The 23,051-nt window shown below is 45.7% G+C and overlaps 1 protein-coding gene across 3 annotated transcripts in view; it reads right to left on the reverse strand.

Annotated features, from left to right (window-relative positions):
- Positions 1-23,051, reverse strand: part of KIAA1549L (KIAA1549 like) — a 282,463-nt gene that overhangs the window by 59,715 nt on the left and 199,697 nt on the right. For 2 of the 3 annotated variants that reach the window (XM_060303369.1, XM_030864767.2), the window contains 3 exons: positions 20,215-20,342; positions 13,543-13,721; positions 6,284-6,501 (listed from right to left, as the gene is read on the reverse strand). In XM_060303369.1, the coding sequence (XP_060159352.1) occupies positions 6,284-6,501; positions 13,543-13,721; positions 20,215-20,342 (525 nt within the window). The remainder of the gene's footprint in view (positions 1-6,283; positions 6,502-13,542; positions 13,722-20,214; positions 20,343-23,051) is intronic. The other variant, XM_060303368.1, reaches the window with a different exon arrangement.

Here is a 23,051-nt window from a genome sequence, read left to right on the forward strand (position 1 = left end):
AAAGGCAATTTGGGGCCCATCCATCCATCCATTCATCATTCAGTATTTACTGAGTGGCTACTATGTACCAGGCACTGTGGAAGATGATGAAGATTCACAGTGAGCAGGACAGACATGGCCCCACTCTCCTGAGCTTACATTCTAATAAGGGAGACAGACAATTCGCATGATAATTTCCAAGAGAAATAAGGGCTAGGAAGAAAAATGAGGTGATGTGACAGATGGCGTTAGGATGAGGGATGACTTTAGATAGGATGGTCAGGGAAGACCTCTCTGGAGAGGTGACATTTTGACAGACACCTTAACAGAGCCAGCCACATGCCAATCTAGGCATAGAGCATTTCAGGCCCAGGGAGTAGCATGTTCAGAGGCTCCACTCAGCTCCCACTAGGAAATGCATCATCACTGTCTTGTTTCCACTTGTCATTAGAGGAATTTTTTGAGGAGGGGGAAAGAAACAGTAACATAGTGAGGGCTGTGGCTGTGCTTTTCTTCTTGCACAAGAGTCAATTCTTAGTAGCAGGGACTTTCACATGATCCTGCAGGGTTCATCACACAAAGGTGGGATAAAATCACTGGCTACTTCCCTCTCATCCAACAGTAAGTTTCTCTCTGTAAATAACTTGCATTTCAGAGCATCTGCCTTCAGAGAACTCCCCAAACACCACCTATTTTGTGTCTCGGTTCTAAGATTCTATCCATTCATTGGTTGAAGGAAAAGAGGTTGCATTATTTATTCCCAGTGACTATGGAAGAAACCTGGGACATATAGATACCTTTTCATGATCCCACACCCAGTTTGTCACAGCATGACACTCACACACTGTTAGTCTAGAACAGACATTAGAACTCCCAAGGCAAGACACTACCCTTGCAATTAGTCTAGGGAATAAAACACACTGTTAGACCGACTCCCTCACCATGAGGAGCTTATACCTGTTTAGAGAGCCTCTGTGGTCTTTGCTTCCCTGGCATCCAGGACAACCCTCTTTAGGTAAGAGCACTAGGATGTTCTTTGGGGGCCAGCTTTCCTCCAGGGATAGGCATGTGACTCAGGCTGGACAGTCATAGCATCACAGCCCCATGGCCATAACAGCTGGTCAGAGGGTGGGCACTTGAGTTAGTCAAATGAGACTAAGTCTCAAGGCTTTTGCTACAGCAACCAGCAAAGAGGCATTCTCTTGGCATTGAGGTTTCTAAGAAGATAGGATATAAGCCTAGAGTTGTTGGTAACCAGTCTGCCACTCTGAGGTAAAAGCCTGCCTGAAAACCGGCCAGCAAAGAGTGAAGAAACAGCAAGGTAAACATGGAAGACATTCTATGACCTCTTAGATCTAGCCACTCCTGAAGCTTTGGCCTGTTCAATGGTAAATTCCCCGTTTATTTAACCAGTTTGTGTTGGTTTTCCATCATTTACATCCCAAAGAATCCTGACTAATATAGGAGCTTACCACCTAGTGTTATCAAACGTGCCCTGTAGTTATCTGCAATTAGAGGCTTCCTTTAGGAAAGAAGCACAGCCTCGTGAAACAGAATCTGTTCTGAGTGATTCACACGTTAAGGCAGATCCCAAAGAATTCTTACCCTTGACCTAATTACAAATCATTTTTGGAAGAAGCAGACTTCACAACTGTCCTGAGATTGCCAATTACTAATAAAGGTGATGGAGGAGTAAATGCTAGGATTAGCAATTGTCATTTAAGTAGTTTATTTTGGAAGTATTAGAAATACAATAGTGAGATTGTATAAGCCCTTTCAAGAACCATGAATGGGGGTGAGCCCTTAGACACTGGCATACACCCCAGTCTCCTTTTCCGTCAAAGACAATGTTCTTTTATATACAGTTTAAAGACTGCTGTTTGACATGGATCTCAATTGTCCAGATCACCAATGTGTGCCTGATGTGCAAGCAACTACTTCGAGATAAATTAGGCTTTCAGGTAGAGAAATTACTTATTTTAATCAAATAAGAGTTCCCTTAGGTATATTCATTTCCTATTGGTATTTTTGCTATACTTTAAAAGTTAACAAATTTTGAAACTTGCAAACTTGAGATATAAGCTTTTTAACATTTGAAAATACTGCTGGGAGGATAATGATAAATATTATTTGGATTTTTTTGGAGCCTGGGATTAACCACTATAGTTTAAGAATGTAGTTTCCAAATTGTGTTCTACAGAACCCTAGGGTTCCATAAAGATGGACTAGAGCCATTGAGAAGGAGGAGGACGCCCTGCTTCTATCAGAGAAACTCTGTCTTTATAGGTTATTGCCTTAGGTTGGGTTCCCGCAGAAGCAAGCTCTGTGATGATCTGAGTAGAAGTAGAAGTGGTTTATTTGGGAGAGGGTTCCAGGAAGCACAAGTTGGGAAGTGGGAAAATGAGAGAGGGAAGGAAAGGAGGCCAATAAAGGATATGATCCAGAGCAGATCAGTGTTTTGGGTATCTGGGGCTCAAACTCACTAGAGGAGTGTGAGAGACAGATGTTTTAAAATGTAGGTTTCGGGCTTCCCTGGTGGCGCAGTGATTGAGAGTCCGCCTGCTGATGCAGGGGACGCGGTTCGTGCCCCGGTCCGGGAAGATCCCACAGGCCGCGGAGCGGCTAGGCCCGTGAGCCATGGCCGCTGAGCCTGCGCGTCTGGAGCCTGTGCTCCGCAACGGGAGAGGCCACAACAGTGAGAGGCCCGCGTACCGCAAAAAAAAATAATAATAATAAAAATAAAATAAAATGTAGGTTTCATTATTATTCAGGTATGGTAAAACCAACAGATCAGGGGATGACTGCCATTGAAAAGATAGCTCGTATACTCACAGATCTCAAGAGGAAAGGGCATGCCACACTATGGAGGGCCACAGGGAAAGCACAAAGGTCAGTCACAAGGCAGTGGGAGTGTGGGGAAAATGTGGGCAAGAGCCTTTATTGTGGCTTTCATGGGAAAGAACTGGCAAGGCAGGGTAAGCAGGCTTAGGACTGGCTCACTTGAAAGATTCTGGCAGACTCTGGGACATGGGAGCTGTCCCTGTTTGTCTGGTACCTGGCCAGGGTGATTCGGGCAGGGACGCTGGGGGCTCAGATTGCAAAAGCCCTGTGTGCAAGAGGCAGCTGGAGTCTGGGCTGCAGCTTGTTTGGTTTGTGTCTAACAAGTGCACTTGCACGTGAGACTTACTATCCCTAAGAAAAGTCTAGCCAGCCCTGGGAGGGGCCCCGTTTCTCCAGGGGCAAGGTCCCAGATGTCAAGTCATCAAACATAGAAACCAGACAACGTGGTTATTACAACAGTGTATAGTTCTTCTGCCAGGGGTCTTTATCAGTTCCCATCTGTCAGTGACTACAGCTGCTCCAGAGCACATTAACTACCTGACACTTCTGGTCGGGGGCTCACGTCAGAGTCACAGATGAAGGATGCTGCTGGCCTATAGGGGGGCTGAGGGGACATGTAGGTGACAGCACCTGCCTCAGTTATATTACATACTCTGTGTCTCTGAGTAAGAGTTTATAAAATAAAAAGGGGGGTGTGCTCTGACTTTTAAAAAAAAGCTGTGAAAACTCTTTTTTTTTTTTTTTTTGTGGTACATGGGCCTCTCACTGTTGGGGCCTCTCATTGTTGTGTCCTCTCCTGTTGCGGAGCACAGTCTCCGGACGCGCAGGCTCAGCGGCCATGGCTCATGGGCCCAGCCGCTCCGCGGCATGTGGGATCTTCCCGGACCGGGGCACGAACCCGTGTCCCCTACATTGGCAGGTGGACTCTCAACCACTGCGCCAGCAGGGAAGCCCTGTGAAAACTCTTTTAAAGGGTATCAGGATGAGTCATCATTTGGAATCTAAACTTTGTCTTTGATTTATTTAGGTCTCAGGGTAAGATTCTGGTTATTGATGCTACTTCTGGCCTAGAGAATGAGTCCCTTACTTGTGCCTTGCAGGGGCTAGGTCACTGAGAGCAGAACCTCTAACAAGTTGAACTGTGAACAGTAATTAACAGGCAAGTCTAACCTGTGATAACAGGTAACACACACAGCAGGTAGCAGTGGACAGTGCCTGGAGTCAACAGTGGGGTGTGACAAAAATAGCACCCGAGGGGCTTCCCTGGTGGCACAGTGGTTAAGAACCCACCTGCCAACGCAGGTGACACATGTTTGAGCCCTGGTCCGGGAAGATCCCACATGCTGCAGAGCAACTAAGCCCGTGTGCCACAACTACGGACGCTGCGTTCTAGAGCCCATGAGCCACAACTACTGAGCCCATGGGCCACAACTACTGAAGCCCATGCACCTAGAGCCTGTGCTCCACAACAAGAGAAGCCACCGCAATGAGAAGCCCGTGCACCGCAACGAAGAGTAGCCCCCGCTCACCACAAGTAGAGGAAGCCCACACGCAGCAACGAAGACCCAACGCAGCCAAAAATTAATTAAAAATTAATTTTTTTAAAAAAGTTTAAAAAAAAAAAGAATAGCACCCAAGAGCTTACTGAGCCTCTGTTTCTCTCCTTTTCTCTATTAATCTTTCTCTTCTCTCGTCCCAGTCTCTTGCTGACCCCATCTCCTTTCCTACCCCCCACCTCACCTGATTTGTTGTTATCTCTATTTTTCCCTTAACTGGTCAAAAATTTTAATGAAATCATTTCTTCAACAGACATTTCCTAAAAATTACCTTTATCATTCCAGCATCAGCAGGCCATCAAAGGGCCTTAAGAATCTGGCCTGACCTTTCGTTAGGCAGTGGAGATGCACCTCTCCAGAAAAAAGTTTTGCTCATTCTCCTTACAAAATACCTTAACGGAAAGTTTCATTTCTCAAAAATTTCCAAACTCAGTTCCTCTTCCTTGTACAGGGCTTTTGATTCATTTCCCAAGTATCAGCAGGAAACCCAGCAAAAAAACTCCCCGCCCTCGTCTATAAAAGACCCCTGAAGTAAAAAGACCCAAAGTATAATGTGAAAGCTAAAGAAGCCCCAGCCTCCCAATAACATCTACATATGTTCTTCTCTCTTTTTCCTACAGTTATCAACTTGGTGGCACACACATTGTGATCCCATCACAGTATGATTTTAGATCAACAGCTTGGTATCCCCACCAAGCCTAATGAGAAGCCTGGTAAGTGAAGCACTGGCTTAGAATTCTCCCCTTTCGTTATTAAAAATAAATTATGGTGATTCCATTCACAAAATATAGCAGCTTGATTTTATGGCTTCCATCTAAGCCTGCCACATAGTCATTTTGGCTTTGAATAAATACCCACTCAGGCCAGGAACCATCCTGTCCTCCCCGGGGACCTCTGAAGAGGGTACGTCTGCCAAGGCTACAGGATGGGTTGGAGCACTGGCAGCTCAAAGTCAAGGGGCCCCTGCCAAGGAGTATTTGAAAGAGATGTTCTCAAATCATGAAAATGCTTTTGGGGAAATGCCTCAGAGGGAAGGCAAAGAAGAAAGGCGGGCCTATCTAGCTTTGCTGACCTCTACCCCTTTTCCCAGCAGGTGAGGCCACTCCCTGCTGAATTAGCCGCAAAGCTTGGAGAGATGCCAATTCCAACCACCAGGCCTACCCGTCTCTTGCTAGGCCAGGCCCACCTTTTCCACTGTCACAGCAGCTCACATTTCAAACACCCATTGCACTTGTGAGCAATGAACTTTTGGGGTGGTGATCTTTCTCTCCCATCAGACCTTAAGTTCCACAAGAGCAGTGATTGGGCTGTCCTGTCCACCATAAAAGTTGGAATGAATTGAATGAATGAACATGTGACCGTGACAGTATCCAGGATCATGCGTGGTGCCCAATACAGAGCAGGTGACAATAAATGGCAAGTGAATGAACAAGTCTATGAATGAAAGAGGAACTCGGCATGGAGATTGCAGTAGCGGTGCGGTAAATACTTACTGAAGCTGAATGAAAAGGTGAGGCATGCGTTCTGTTTTTCTTATGCAAGAGCCACTAAAATAATTGACGAATACACTGTCCCTTGATCTGCAAGTTGCATAACCAGGTGGGTGATAACTGTATCTGAACCCAGCTCTGAAACAGCTACAGGTTTGAAAACATCATTAAGCTAAAGGACAATTATGGTTGTTTGCACAAGTATTTTTTTTTAACGGCTTCAGTTTTATTCTCTCCCAGACTCACTGTGGAACTCCTGTTCGTACAGACCAGTGTGGCCCAGACCAGCAGCCTGCAAAGACGATAGTCCTAAAGTAACAAACAGATCCAGAGACCCAGACTGTATTGCCCGAGGCACACCCTGCCCTCGCCCACTAATGGTACAGCGACCTTCAGAGAATCCCTTAGGGACTGCACCTGTTTTTAGCCTCAGTGAATGGGGCACACATTTCTGGGTCTGGATCCAAAACGTGCTCGATTTCCTTTGGGGCTTTTTCATACATCTTTTTTCTTTCCATCTGAGCCTTGCCCGCCTCCACCGGAGGGAAGTCGTAGTAGCCCTTCCTCTTGGCTTTGAGGCGCAGCTTGTTCCGATAATGCTCGATGTCTGACTTCTGCTTCAGGGCTTTGTTCACCTGGGGAGAGAGACAGTCTCAGGCCCACACCTGACCAGGCACAGCCCACAGACAAGAAGCTTCATCAGACAGTCACAACTCCTGGAAAAGCCATCCTGGGCTTCACCTCTGGTCCTTTGAGCCAGCCAGACCCACCTGTGTCCCATGCCAAGACCAGCCCTCAAGAGTGGACCACAAACAGTGTGGAGCCTGGCGCTTGCCTAAGTCACCTGAGACCTTCCCGCAGGGCGTCCTTGCCCATCTATTCGAGTCTACTCGGGTCTAGGCCTGACTCTGCACTTTTAGCTTTGTGGTGTGGGCCTTAGTCCCGCCTAAACCCTTTTGGTTCCCCTGTGTGGAAGACTCGGACTTGGCAACCCAGCTAGACTTGGGGTTCCGACTCTAGCTCCAGCCCTGAGCAGCCCAGTGGCCTCCCCTGGCAGTCTGGCTGGTGTCCGGCTGGATAAGACAGCCAGTTCCTGAAGGAGTAGAGTTGAGATGAATGGGGTGGGAAAGGGGAGCAGACACCCTGCTCCCAAGGTCTCCCCACTCTATCGACCTGCACTTGAGAGCTTATTCTTGTCAACCTATAGCTTTCTTGAAAGAAGCCTTGCATGGTCGCTATTGCCAACCAGTTCCTGCTCACCTGTCAAAGATACAAGCAGATGACTTTGCTAAGTAAGTAACAAATGATGAGGATGTTACTCCCACAAACAGAGCTGAATGGTGAAATCTGCCTGACACTGAACAATATGGAGAACCATTAGTGCTGCTGGTAATCGGACTTGACTACATCTGTATGATCGTGTATAATGTAGAGAGCATTTTCACAGCTGTAATTTCAAGGGACAATCATGGAAAGTCTGGTAAGTGTGCGGATGACTTCCACCTGACAGATGAGGAAACTGAGGCCCCCAAACGGCTAACTTAGTAAAGTGCAGAGTTGGGACCCCTAGCAAACTAAGTAAGAGCTCCCCTTATAGAGTCTGTGATGTACAATCACTGGAGTGACTTAATGTGTGTGAAGTGAAGTCTTCTTAACCTTCATGACAACCCATAGGCAGGTTATTTCATTCCCCATTGTACAGATGAGATTAAGGAGCTTTCTCACGGTCCCCACAGATAATCAGTGGTGGGGTCAGGGTTTGACCTTGGACAGCCCATGTCAGAGCTCTGAGTCTGCACAGTTAGCTACCATGTACACTGCCTCTCAGGATGAGAAGACGAGGAAGTACAGAAGGTCCAAAGTCTAAGCCCCTGGACTGGTAGATTCCACCCCAAGAATGGCTGAGGGCTGAGGTTGGTGTGGGCTTGCCAGAGTTGGGTCTTTCCATTGGGAAGATATGCAAGGCAATGGTCATCTGGCAGTGCACTGGCGCTGGATACAGAGCTGGCAAAAAATCCATAGGCCCAGACTCTACCCCAGACCTACTGAATCCGAATCTTCAAGAGTGGGGCCTGGGCATCTGTGGTTTGAAAACAGTCCCAGAGCTGACTCTGGTCCAGCACCTGGGTGAGAAACCTCTGGCACTGAGCATTGGTTTTCAAATTATATTCCATGGATTTGTGTCATTTTGGAAGGTCAGCTGAGAATCTTACGAGAATTAGGAGTCTTGCCCTCCAAAAGCCAATAGCTTCAGCAAGTCCAGGGACCTGGGTTAAGAACTGTTGCCCCAGAGCTCCAGGAGAGTCCTCAGGAGCCAGGAAAGTGTGGAGGCAGCAAGAAGACAGCTAATGGGCTTCCCTGGTGGTGCAGTGGTTGAGAGTTCGCCTGCCGCTGCAGGGGACACGGGTTCGTGCCCCGGTCCGGGAAGATCCCACATGCTGCGGAGCAGCTGGGCCCGTGAGCCATGGCCGCTGAGCCTGCGCGTCCGGAGCCTGTACTCCGCAACGGGAGAGGCCACAACAGTGAGAGGCCTGCATACCGCAAAAAAAAAAAAAAAAAAAAAGACAGCTAAGCTGTGGGGTCTGGTCCCCAACCAACAGAGCAGCCCTCCATGCTCCTGTTCGTGTTCTATATTAGACTGCTACAAAACAGCGTGTTTGAAGAAACAGTTAGGGGGTTCGAGAAGGCATAAGGTCCAATGGTCTTGGGGTCAGAAATTTGAGGCCCCCGGGACGTGGCACAGGAGCTTCCTCACTGTTGCAGCCAATGCCAACGGGGGACAGAGGGAGGAAGGGGTACAGTTGTCTTTCCCACTTTGTGTCCCCCCTGGACTTGAAAGTCCCCCTGGTAGCAATGACCCACAGCCTGGGATGCTGGGCTTCTGGCCAGTCGGGCCCATGAATCCCTGACTCACTGCCCATGCTGCTGACGATACTTTAGATTAAGCTCTTTTTCTTCTTAAGGCTCTTCTATTTGGATAATTAACTTAAAATCTGCTAGAACATCAAGACTCCAAAAACGAAGGCCAGCAGTACTCCCTTCTGCTGAGGGAATTGCTCCCCTCTTTCCCCCAGTTCCCCCCCACTGTCACAGGTAAGCATAGGAGCAGGGTCCCCACTTGAGCCAAACTTACTTGCAAGTAACACAGGGGAAGAATCTCCTTTTAAAGTCAATCTCTGTCTCTCACTCATTCCCAACTCTTCATGAAATGTTCACCAGAGCTCAGTGGGTTAATATGCAAACACACTTGGGAGGATAATACCGTTGCTTTCAGTCATTTGCATCTTAATGATGGAGCAGCATAAAGCTGTGGGTAAGGGTGTAGGTTCTGGGGACCAGATCAACTGCCTGGTTTAAATCCCAGCTCTGTCGTTCCCTAGCTACGTGACCCTGGGCACATTACTTAACTTCTCTGTGCCTCAGATTCGTTAGGTGAAGAGGCAGATAATACTACTGCCCTCGTAGGGCTGTTGTGAGGATTTGCATGAGTTCACATGCATGGCATGCTTGCAACGTGACCATCACTGAGAATGACTTTAAAATGTTATTATCGCTAATGTGGGTTGTTTGGGGTTCCTTTACATCTAAGAGTAAGGGAGAGGGAGCTTGACAGAGAGAAGGGGAAGGGGAATGAGTAGCTTTGGGAGCACAGAGCACTAAGGTGAGCAGACGTGGGTGGAGTGGGGCAGTGAGGGGGCTTTGGGCTGAGCAGCATGGGTGCAGCACTGTGGGAGTGGGTGTGCTGGGGCAGGGGCAAGATGAACAAAGGAAGGCAGACAGGCCACAGGCTGCACTGAAGTCTTAGAATGTCCCTGTTCCTTCCTCTTGCCCATGAGAGTTACTCTGGTTGCATCCTTTCTGGTTCCTGTTTCAGGAGGGAAAGAGGAAGGGGCAAGCCAGTTGCAAGAAGCAGCCTATAACAATGTAAACCAACACCTGGGGGCTTTGAGGATTAGATACAGCACTAGCTGTGTCTGGCCAACAAGTTGTGGTGAGAGTGTGGTGTTTTATCAAAGCCCATTCGAGGATCCGTGCAGCTAGCTCCGGAGTCATGAGCCTGAGTAACTATAGCCCATCCTCTAAGATAAACTCCCAAATGCCCAGGATGTGGTTCAATGTACAAGCAGAGACTCCAGTCCTGACACTCCACGCTGCTAGGTTATCCTAGCAATGAATTCATCCAGTGGTAAGATACGTATCAACCAACGTACGAAGCCCAAGGTTCACTAACACGAGGCTGCATCTTAGATGCTTTATTTTTACAGCATTTGAAGAAACAGACTGAGGGACATACTTTTTCTAACTCTTGCAAAGATCTCCCCAACCTGGGCCCTGATGATAGCTTTAGGTTGGTAGCATCTCACAAATCTTTAATTGTTCCCTCATTCTGCCTGCCACTGAGAAAACCAGTAAAGAGAAGAAGGTAGCATGACATCCTCTGAGCCAGGAATCCATTTCTGGAATCTCTCCTGAAACAACGTTCCAAGAGAAGTTCGAAGTCAGAGATGAAAGTTAACATCACCAGTAATCAGACATATCAGTATCAAGTACTTCCTGATGCAATGCCCACGAAAGGCCACAACATTCCCATAGTTATGCCAAAACTTCATAACCTCAATCCAGTCATAAGAAAACATCAGACAAATCCAAATTGAGGGACATTCTACATGGTAACTGGCTTCAAAAGAGTAACGGTCATGAAAGACAAAATGGTCACAAAGAAGGAAACTGTCCCAAACTGGAGGAGACTCAGAAGACAACTAAATGCCATGTGGGATCCTGGACTGGATTCCAGAACAGGAGAAGGACATGAGCAGGAAAACCGGTGAAATTCAAATGAGATCTGCACATTAGTCAATAGTATTGTACCAATGTTATGTTCTTGGGTTGGATCATTATTCTATGGTTACAGAATATGTTAACAGTAGGGGTAGCAGGTAAAAAACTAGCTGGGTAACGGAATTCTCTGTCCTACTACAGCAACTCTTTTGTAAATCTAAAATTATTTTCAAAATAAAAACTTTTTAAAAGTCATGCATGAAAACTAAAACCAAAAATACCTGGTTTGAACAATGGGAGAGTAGTTTCCCAATCAATGGTGCACCTACTCAATCAGGTCATTCACAATGATCGTCAGAAAGACAACAGCAACACAGCAAGTGCTTAAGATACAAGATATAAAGTTGTCTGTCTATGATGAGATTCTAAAATATCATGCGCTTGATCAAAAGCGTGAAGGTGGAAAAAATGAAAACAGAGGATGTATTAGGGTAGTGAAGTTACAGTGATCTTTCTTACTTTCTGAACTTTGCTGTTATTATGTTTTCTTTAAAATAATATTTAAAAGAATTACCTATAATTCATAAAAGGAAAATTTATGGCTTTGAGGCTGTACTTTCTTCACTTATACAAGCTGCCCGTAAGAGGAGAAAGAGGAAAATTATAAGACAATCTGCCTCAAATGCCACAAGGCAGTAAATTACAGAGAACAGTTCAGGGCTCCTTTCCAATCCAAACGTCAGCAAGGTCTATTCCTTCGGCTACCAAAGTGTAACATGCATCCACTTCTGGACAGGGAAAATGCTCATCTGTTCTCCTGTGACAGGGTGATGGGCCTGGCAGAAAAAGGGAGTGGTAAGTTAGATTTAGCCGAGATCTGGAACCTGTCCCCAGGACATTCACATGGCTAAGCTGGGAATGAAAAGATCCAGGCATGGCAGCCATCACCTGGGCCCATACTGGGCAGAGGGTCTTAATGAAGAGCAGTTACCAGTGCGTTAGTGATAACCTCAGAGGCCTCTAATCACTGGGCTTGCATGTCCAGTGGCAGAACTGTGTATAAGGAAAGATTCACTGGCTGTGATTGGCTTTAAGAAGATATACAGGTTCCCACATTATAGGGCCAAAGGGCATAAAGTACACGATCAGTGAATCCTTGCTCATTAGCTGACTAATGATGATGATGACAGTAATAATAACGTACTTGTAGGCTAGGCACTGTTCTAAGTGCTTTACATGTATTAACTCATTTGATCCTCACAACAGTCCCATTGTACAGATGGAGATACTGAGGCACAGATAAATTAACCTGCCTAAGGTCACAAAGATAGTAAGTAGAAGAGGTGGGATTCACATTCTTGCAGCATGGCTGGAGAGTCCATACTCTTTCAAGCACAATGCTTTTTTTCACTAATGGGCCACAGGAAGTCAAAGAGAGGGAAGGAGCGAGCACTGGACAGGGAGCCAGGGGGCCTGAGCATCATACTGTTGCAATAACCTGCAGTGCAACTTTGAGCAAGCCACCTGAGCCCTCTGGCTTCAGTTGCTTTGTCTAAAAAGAATGAGGTTGGAATAGAAGTGCTCTATAAGTCCACAACCAGTTAAGTTCTTTTTAGTTTTATTTATTTATTTTTGGCCATGCCGTGCGGCCTGTGGGATCTTAGTTCCCCGACCAGGGATCAAACCTGGGCCCACGTCAGTGAAAGCACTGAGTCTTAACCACTGGACCACCAGGGAATTCCCAGTTAAATTATTTTTAAAGTTGATGAACCTCAACTCATCACACCTCCGGGCAGTTCGGTCTTTCTGTCCAGAAAACCAGAGGAGCTTCCTGAATCAGGTCTGTAACAGGCTTTTATACGTGGCCTCGATGGGGGACGCAGACAAACCGCTAAGTGCGCTTACAATACACAGCTGCATGGGGCTGTCGCATTGTCCTCCGGGTGTGAGGGTAAAGAGACTTCAAAGCTTAGGCAATCTCCCTCCTGATGCAGGTAACCATAGCTGGGTATAAACTAATGAAGTGAAAAACCAACCTGACAGCTTAACAACAGAGAAAAATATATGAAAGTACGTGTGTGCGTGCATACATGTGTAATGTATTCACATGCAGGTTCCACATGCATGGCCTTAAAGGACCATAAACGTCTTCAGCCCACTGACCATTCTGCTGCAGGAGATGGAGAAATGGCAGATAATTTTTACCCAATTTACTCTCTTGCTCTCCCCTAAACTGCCTCTATCAATCTATCTATCTATCTCCATCCATCCATCCATCCACCCACCCACCCATCCATCTATCTGTTTTTCTTTGGTGGAATCATTATTCTCGTGTACATTAATCATTTTTTTCAGACTTAGGAAAATTGGTTAACATCATGATATCCATCGATATCCTCCTGGAAGCAGGCAAAGGGTTGTCTCAAGCTTGCTCAAAGGAGTAAAAGTCATTTCAAAGCCTAGATAGTGGGCCATATCCCGGTCTGGATCTCCTCCGGTCCCCTATCAATTCAAGTGCCTCTCACCACCACTGCAACAGACGTGCCATCCTGACCAGTTTAGTATCAAGAAAGACAGCAGGCTGTGTGGGTGACGTGCTGGGGAAGCAGGATTTCTGATGTTTCTCTTCACAACTACAGTTTTTAAAAAGTCCCCTTTGGGCTTTCTAATGAAGGTAGAAAATGCTCTGAAAACATCACTCAGCAAACTGGTTTGGGGTGACTTGTGTCCTGATTAGTTCTGCTGAGGCCCACGCATGCAGAGGTAAAAATGACCCCCAGAGCCCCGTACACCTGGATGCAACCTGCACCCAGGACCCCCAGGTGCTACTCCTTAGTCCGCATCCACGGAGGCCTGGCTGTACCCGCTCTCTCCTGCTCTGGTCCTCAGGTGCTCACCTCGCCGTTGAGTACGACCGGCTCCTGGCTCCTGTCCGAGGTGGGGTGCACCACGGGGAGGGCTGTGGGTTTTATTCCGATGAGCTGCACAGACCCAGAAGACGTGTCAAAGGGATCAGCAGCCGCCTTGCCAGAGCTGTCAAAGAGGACGGCTCCTTCCTCTTCGTCGCTCGCCGGCACTAAAGCACAACATAAACACATTGATTTTCTGGTGTGCGGAAGCTGCGCCACCGTGGGGGAATATATGAGAGGCTCACGGCCGAAGGATATGACTTTGCTCAAAATGACCTCAGGAACGACAGTGTCTGGTTCTGTGCCAATGGCTCACTCCTGCTCGTGGCTTGCTTTCTTTTTTTTTTTTTTTAATTTAAGATCTACACTCTTCACCCCTCCACTGGTTTGAATTCAAAAAGTAAAAACCATTCCTTCAAAACTGTGACAGAACACACTTGAAAAATAAAAAGTAAATTTGTTCTCTATGTTTGAGTCGGAGATGGGAAAAGTGCCATTTGGCCAAACCTGGCAACTATTCTTAAAATACGACAATCAAGAGAATAACAGCATTCAGTTTAGTCTCTGCCACCAAAGCTACCCATTTTGGCATCATGTGAAGGTCACGAGTCTTCCCTGGTCAACCAGCCACAGTAATTGCTCCTGAAACTTTTTCTTTCTTTCTAAAGACTGCTTCTTCAATGACTAGGGTTTGGTTTCTTTCATGTGACTAAAACAAAAGAAAGTTAAGAAATAACCGCCCGAGAAACGAATTTAAAGCTACAGACGACTCCCCTAATTAAGTAGAGCGATTTCCACCTACACTCTGTTAAATTAATTCTCCCCTCTGACAGAGGATTCTGCTGTGATTGCTGCAAGACAGCCATCTGCCTGCGCTTCCACAGCTAAGCTGACGGAGGATGTTGGAGGGCCAGGGCTACCTTGCTGATTTACTTGTTCTTAAAGCACATTCCCATTGAGTAACTACACGAATGACAGTTTATTGAGCATGGCTCGGCAAGAGATAAATTAAGCCTGTTCAAACGACCAAGCCAGCCGGCAATTTAGGAGCAAAATAGGTGTTATATGAAATATGAATGTAATAGAAGTGTATTCATCTTTCCTCCCATCTCGAGAGATTGAGATGTCATTTAAATTATCGAGAAACATAGTTTGTACCATTCTGTCACTTATCATAATCACAGAAGATTTGTCAAATTGAGCCAAGTAAATTGTTAGTTTGCAATGTGGCTAAAACACCTCAGAGTCTAACCATGGGTTATAATTGGAGGATTTTTGGGTTCTGTGGACTTATTTGTGAACAGCAGGCCACCAAGAAGCCAATGACAGAGGAAAATCTCTATTCAGATGTGTTACCAGATGCATATATCTTTTTAGAGTGTAGTTTTGCTGGGCAATTCTTGCTTTCCTACCATTATCTCCCACCAGACAACTCCTATGAAACCCAGCCTCCAATACGGCACCCAGTAATTCCTGCCTCCCGATATTCACAACCACATAGGATTAACCTGTGTAACAAAACAGGAAATTGCAGAAATGGCAATGTATCTCTTCCAAGGCTAGGTCGTAAAAAAGCATTGTTGCTTCCACCTTGCTCTCTCTTGGATCACTTGCCTCTAGGGAAAGTCAGCTGTCATGTTATGCAAACACTCAAGGAGCCCTATGGAGACGTCCATGTGGCAAGAAACTGAGACTCCTGACAACAATAATGTGAGTGAGCCATCTTATGAGTGGGTTCTGCAGGCCCGGTGAGGCCTTTCAATGGCTACAGTCCAGGCCAATATCTTGACTGCAACCTCATGAGATACTCTGAACCCAGAGCCACCCAATTAAACCACTTCTGAATTCCTGACCCACAGATACTACGTGAGATAATAAATTTAGATTGTCATTTCGGTTGCTAGATGTTGGGGTAATTTGTTACGCAGCGATAAGTAACCAATACACTTCCTAAACAATGCCCCTCCTCTGAGCTTCCACTCTTGTCCTCCTACCTCTAAAATACACACTCCACCAGCAGCCAGGATGGATTATCTTTTCAAAAGATAACCAGATCACAGCACTCCTCTGATCAGAACCCTCTGAAGGCTTCATCTCTCTCAGAATAAAATCCAGAGTCTTTACTGTGACCTACAAGGTCCTGTACCATGTGGCCCTGGCTATCTTGCTGAGCTCATTTCCCACTTCTTCCCTGAGCCACTCTGCTCCAGCCACAATGGCCGTCTTGAACACAGCAGGCTTGTTCCCACCTCCAGGATTTTGCATTTGCTCTTTCCGCAGATCTTTACATGCCTAGTTCCTTCTTATTTTTCAAGTTGCAGCTTAAAAAAGACTTACCTTATCCACCAATCTAAAAAAAACTCACCTCATCACTCTGTTGTATTTTCTTCAATGCATTTATCACTATTGATTTGTTGTATTGATTTAATCAGCTCCCACCCCCTGCCACTAGAATATAAGAGCTCCATTCTTTCCCATCTTTTTAAAGGCTCATGCCTTTGCATTTAGCAATGTCTCACATGCAGTTGGATTTCAATAGGGATTTGCTGAATAAATGAATGAATAAAGGAATGACTAAAATTTCCTGACTTGGAAAAAGAGATGCTGTTAGTACCTGCAGAACAATTAAACATGTAAAAGTTAACCATCCCGAGGTTGAAGAGATGATACCTAGCATTCTTATTGCTTCTGGGTTGTGACACCCTTACTCCTCACCCCGTGGAGGGAAAGGGGGGAGCATAACTATAATGGGACAGGAAAAGAACACCCTAGAAACTGTATAAACTGCAGTTCCTTTCCACTATCACTCAAAGTCATATTCAGATTTGCACAATAATTCCTCTAGGTTTCTTTAAGAGCAAAATAGTTATCCTCCCCCCAAAAGGACTGTATGGAAAAAATACATTAAAAGGCATTGCATTAAATATTAATACATTAAAATGTTATGTGAGTACAGCAGATTCGTGGGAATATTTAAAGCATAATTTATCCCTAAAGAAAAAAGCATCGGACAATGCTGAAGAAAAGGGCCACAGTGAAATTGAGGAAGTATCCTAGAACATCATCACATCATCACAGTAAATGCCACCAGGCATCCACCCTGTATCTATTTGTGTTTTATTTGCATTGCTGGTGTGAACTTCAGTATATCAGGCTGGAAAGGGAGATTTCATTTCTTTATGCTTGAACTGGCATGGGGAGAACCTTCCCACGTGAAGCAGAAAATGCTCTTAAAACATTTTCTTTTTGGGGAACCTTTATTAAAGCTCAAAGACAAATAATTTACAACTAGAATCACTGCCCTCTGGTGTTGCTTATCAAATAATAAGTGAGTCTTCATCTCACTGGCAAAGCAAAGAAAGAATAAACTGAAACTGTTTTTGAGCTAATATTTCTGACAAATCCTCAAGGGCCCCTACTAAGAAAGTAGTGATTCATCCTCTAAGCTCTCTGATGCTTGTCCTCCTCCTGTCCCACCTGCCCCACGACAACTAGGAGGCAAGGTGTGATTAGATTCTGAAACCTGGCGGTGAAATCTTGGTGTCTTAAAGGAAGGTGCACCCTTAAGGGTCTATGGCGGTCCTTTCTTCTAAATGACTGAAGGTACAAATACATAATGTTCTCACCTTGAACTCATTGTTAACTCTTTCCTGGAAAACACTCTTTCTAAGGTGACAGTGGTTTGGGTTCAGAAGTTTAAGTATCTGTATTTAGTTGAGAGAATGCCAAATTGTTTTGCTTTCAAAATCCTAGCTCTGGCACCTATCTTTCCCACTTATATTTAAACATCACCTTGAAACAGACTCTAAAACTGCCTGCAGTTATGGTAACTAACGAGGCCATTGTGCTATAAGGACCTCCCCCTCCCCCACCCCCAGCCATGTTGCTAGTGGAATAGTGTCTTTTCCTTTTAAAGTTCTTATCTTCACAAAAAAGTAGAAAATTAGAAGCTACATATGCAACAAACCTGGTGGAAAACAAGAGTTTTAGAATGACAGCCTGGTACATGAACATTTATTAATTAACCTCAGTAACCCTAACCTCTAGAATGGATACTAAGCCATAAAAACAACTTCTGATTATTCCGCACCAAGAGAATAATCTATTCTCAGAGGCTACATTCACACAATCAAGTACTTTCTGCAAGCTGACAATGTGATGGAACCGCACCTTTTAGTTTTTCCACAATTCCATTCAACGTTATTTCCTTCCTTCCTTCCTCCCTTCCTTCCTTTCTTCCTTCTCTCCCTCCCTCCTTCCTTCCCTTCTTCTTCTGTTCATCTTCTAATCCAATAAAATATGCTATTGATATTTTTGGTGAACTCTAACCTCGTATTGTGATAAAGTGGGGCCCTGTGATTAAAAAAAAGGACAAGTGTAGGTTCCGCTGAAGGTCCAGTCTAGAATTCTGATGTGCTTTAGCATCTGTTGAATTTTACATTAAATGAGTTGGTCCTCTTATTTCTATTTGAAATGTTGAAAGTGAAACTTCATTGAACGAGAACGTGTGGTCAAAGAGAAGTGACCAAGTCTGAAAATTCACTGGGTTTACCTCTGGCAAAAATAAAATGCAATGAAGCACTGTAAACTTGGAGAAAGGACGGCTTTCTAATAAAACAAACACGTTAAAACCTCAGCCTGGTACAGTAATTGCATTTTATTCATGCACCTGGCTGTTGTTACTTCTGAACCTGATATTTAAATAATCAAAGTGACCTAAACAGAATGAGAAGGCAGGTAGAGAGGGTGGGAAAACAAGAACAGGAAGGTCAGTGGGAGCATTTAGAGAAGTCAATGCCTCACCAGCTGGGTGGGGAGTGATGGGGTCTGAAACTGACCCCTCCCGCTCCTCTTCTACAGATTAAATGCAGGGCACGGGGAAAGGCATCATCTTGTCAGTGGGTATTTACTGACAGAGGAGTCTGTATATTGCATATTTTTAAGCAAGAAAAAGGGCACAGAACAGTGTGTACATTGATCCCATTGCACAAAATAAAATAAGGCAATACAACAAAAAACATGTGTTGATACATGTGAAGATTCATGTGTGTTGTCATATGCATAGTAAAAAAGTCTGAGAGAGACACACACTGAGTTATTCAAGGCCATTTGAGGACTGGGGTGGGTGATGGGGTATCTGGGGGAGGATGGACTTTGACTCAACTTTATACATTTCCGGGAAGAATATAAAGGAAGGAGGGAAGGAGGGGTGTGATGGGAGTAGGGGGGGCATCTCGGTTAAAGGCAATGGCAGTCACCGCAGTTGGTTAAAACAACCTTCCCCTATGGCTTCACTGCATTGCCTCTGGGTTGCCTCACTCCCTCTGACCACCTTCCTTAGCATCTCACTCTGGGAGGAAAGAGGAGAAAGTGGCTAAGTTCACATCTCCCTTTATCAGCCACAGCTCCTGTGGCCCGCTGTGAGCTGTCTTGGCAGACTGCCGACAGGCAGAATTTCTGGTGGTCCCGGGTAGGGTGATATTCCAGGAAAACCCCACAGGTCACACCCTGATTCTGGTGTGGAAAGCACAATCTCTGTGTGGCATGGGGGGGGGGGATCAGGAAAAGAAAAAATGTAAGAATCAAATCAGTTTGACAGTTTAAAGAAATGCTTTATATAATGGTTGGAAATGGGAACAGGGACCACATTTTCCATGCAGAAGACAAATGCATTGTGCCATTCTTTCTTTTTTGGTCAGAAAAAAGAAAGAAGTAAGTGACGTTCGAAAACAAAAGAATATCCTGGCACTAGTTTCAAGGGAGAGTCCTGAACCACACTTCATCAGATTCCTGTACAAGGGAAGCACAGCTAACCAGAGCGCCAGATGGTTTGCCTTTTCGCCCAGCATTTCTGTAGGACTCCACCTACAGCCCTTTGATATCCAAAAGGAATTTTCCCTGATCTGAGTGGCAGCACTTTAGGAAGCCAGCATCACACACAGAAGGACCGAGTGGAGACGAGGCTCAGAACAAAAGTGGGATGAGGAGGAAGGAGGCTGCACATTGATGTCTAAGAGGTGAGATCTCCAGGTGGCGTCACAGCACACTAAGGCAGCGCTGACGGCTTGGAAATAACCCCCAACACCAACCCTTTAAAGGTGCTGAAAAGATCTGCACGAGGGAGAAACTAAACGGTTAAGTTTCCCTGGAGCATAAAGACAACCTCAGGCTGATTTTTATGATGAGAGATTTATTACTGTCTTGATTTTCCTGGGAGAGATGGATGTGTAATATCTGGAGTCACTGGCACAGACTGAAGCCCTGAAACTTATCAAGCGAGTCAGGGCAAGAAAATGAGGGGACTCTCCAAGACAGGCAGCGTTTCAGAAACCTGCCACCCTCGTGGACCTGGTGCTACAAATCAAGGCAATTCACCCCCAAATGAGAAGAATCTCTAAGCAAACATCAGCTCAATCTGTATAGGGTTTTTCTCAGGCCCTGCACAATTCCATAAGCACAGAGGGCAGACGAAGTGAAACACAGTAATTCAGGCAAGGGCGTAAGGCACTACCTCAAGAGGTAGGTAGGACCTTTCCGGGACAGAGTAGAGAGAAGAGTGGGCGGTGGTCTGAAGCACACTGGTGTGCGAGCCTGTGCACGTGTGTGCGCGCACGTGTGCGCTGGGCTTGGGGGTGCTGCTTGGCAGGGAAGGCTTCTCACCATTTCTCTTCCATGCCTCCTCCTTTGTCACTTTCTGCTGTGCCATTACATTCTGGGGTGAGCGCCTCCCCGAGCTGGGCTTCCCTGATTCGTTGCTGATGACAGAGCCATTCTCACTGGGCGACCTGCTGGAGGTAACCATAGCAACAGGGAGACGGTAAGTTTCAACTAGAGCAGCCTCCTCTCAAGGTTATTTTATTCGCACAGTTTGTGTCTGCAGCCTTTCATTCTGGTTTTACCCACAAAGAAGACACGATACAGGAAAAGGAAAAAAACACACCCAACACACAGCATGGGTTAAGGACCTGGCTGTTGTGAAGTGTGTTTCCCAGTGCTGGGCTCCTCAGAGAAGTTCAGTGAGCGCAGCGCTCCATTCCCATCTCTTTTTCATGAACCCCCAGTGACCAGGGACAAGACAGTGCTGGCGTTTGGAAGCGTGCCCTCTTTTTAAAACGCGGCACTTTGGATAGTGTTGCAGAGTGTCTGATTCACATGGCATCTTGAGGGACATGCATAAAACATGGTTCTCTTTGGCTGGTCTCTTTACAGAATATAGCTTGACTCCTAAAGATTAAGTCACTCAAGCTAACTGGCAACCACTTACATTTGAATCTACCAATTCGAGCTATTCATTCATTCAGGAAAGACTTTATGTGCACCTCCTCTGTGGATTTGTGTCAGGTATACAGGTATATAGCGATATGAAGACACCACCCAGGTTCTCCAAAAGCTCCCCACCACGAGCACCTACCATGTGCCAAGGACTGTGCTGAATGCTTCCAAACTGTTAATGCATCCTTATGACAACTCACTGACGTGGTGACTGTCACCTCTGTTAGCAAGTGAGGAATTTCAGGAGGCGAGGTGTTTTGTCCAGGACAGAGTTGGGAGTGGCGGATCAGCCCTGGAAGCCAGGACTCCCCCTGCGGGTAGGAGCTTTTGCCACAGGCCAGCGCCCCTTCCCTTTCTGTCTCCTACAATGTCCCAGATGAGGCAGGCCTTACACAGGGCAAGCCACGGGGCCTTCTCGCCTTCCACTGGGGCCACTCACTGGTGTTCTGGAACCTGTGGGAACATGGGCTCTTGGGAACCCCTGCTAAGGCTCATGCTCCTTGGATCACATCAGCCTGTGGGTGGGCTGAGCTAGAGACCCACTGCCTTCTCCTCTGTGGGAGACAATCAGGAAGCAGCTATGCAGAGGTTCACCAAATCCCTTGTTGTTCTGATGTCAATTGTCCAAATTCAGCACCTACTGGCATCTGGCCCCTACAATGGAAAACTGACTGGAATAAAATGCAGCCCTTCAGAAGACCTACATAGACATTTCTCCAGAGAAGACACACAGATGGCCAAGAGGCACATGAAAAGCTGCTCAACATCACTAATTATTAGAGAAATGCAAATCAGAACTACAATGAGGTATCACCTGACACCAGTTAGAATGGACATCATCAAAAAATCTACAAACAATAAATGCTGGAGAGGATGTGGAGAAAAGGGAACCCTCTTGCACTGTTGGTGGGAATGTAAATTGATAGAGCCACTATGGAGAACAGTATGGAGGTTCCTTAAAAAACTAAACATAGAATTACCATACGACCCAGCAATCCCACTACTGGGCATATATCTAGAGAAAATCATAATTCAAAAAGACACATGCACCCCAGTGTTCATTGCAGCACTATTTACAATAGCCAGGACATGGAAACAACTTAAATGCCCATCGACAGACGAATGGATAAAGAAGATGTGGCACATATATACAATGGAATATTACTCAGTCATAAAAAGGAACGAAATTGGGTCATTTGTAGCGATGTGGATGGAGACTGTCATACAGAGTGAACTAAGTCAGAAAGAGAAAAACAAATATCGTATATTAATGCATATATGTGGAATCTAGAAAAATGATACAGATGAACTGGTTTGCAGGGCAGAAATAGAGACACAGATGTAGAGAACAAATGTATGGACACCAAGGGGGGAAAGCGGGGGGTGGGGGTGATGGGATGAATTGGGAGATTGGGATTGACATATATACACTAATATGTATAAAATAGACAACTAATAAGGACCTGCTGTATAAAGAGATAAAATAAAATTTAAAAAAAAATGCAGCCCTTGACCCATAAATAAGCAGCTTCTTAAGTGGAAGCCGCGTATCCTGGTGGATGCTCCTCTACCTCCTCCTCCCATCCCCCTCTCATCCTCTGGGAATTTGGGATCCTCAGTTCTGTACACTTTTGTGCACTTTAGCACCCTAAAAACCACGCACAATGAAAGTGCCCGCTCACAACCGTGGGATAAGGCAGAGTCAGCCACGAGCGTTCCACAGAGCACCGCTGGGGCCACGGGAGATGCTCCCCGCCAAGGATGCACAGACAAGCACGAGTCTGGGAGATGTCAATCACTATACTCCCTCTTTGGATATTCCTACAGCACATCAGCATATCAAAGGCTCTCATCAGTCCTGTCAGAAAGAGACTCATCTTGTTGTGTTTAATTCAGCACTTCCCCGTTTGTTTGGCCACAATCTCTTTCACCATAAAAGCAATACAAAGAACGTAGTTCAGGAAAATATGAATGAGGCATTAACTAGTTGACCACTGAGTGCTGGGTGTGCAGACACACACACACCTTTGGATCGTTTTCAGAACCTCACAGTTAATGATCCCTACTCTTCCAACCGGCTTCCTTGGCACAACGAGGCTTTCACTGAGGTCCCGAAGGAAAGGCTCCTTGCAACCTACTTCACATGCACAAAATACTTAATGGTTTTTGTAGCGTTTGCGTACCCTTTCCCTCATTTGATCCTGAAACGATTCGCTGGCTATTAC

The sequence above is a fragment of the Globicephala melas genome, chromosome 8 (assembly GCF_963455315.2).
Source record: "Globicephala melas chromosome 8, mGloMel1.2, whole genome shotgun sequence".
Lineage (NCBI taxonomy): Eukaryota > Metazoa > Chordata > Mammalia > Artiodactyla > Delphinidae > Globicephala > Globicephala melas.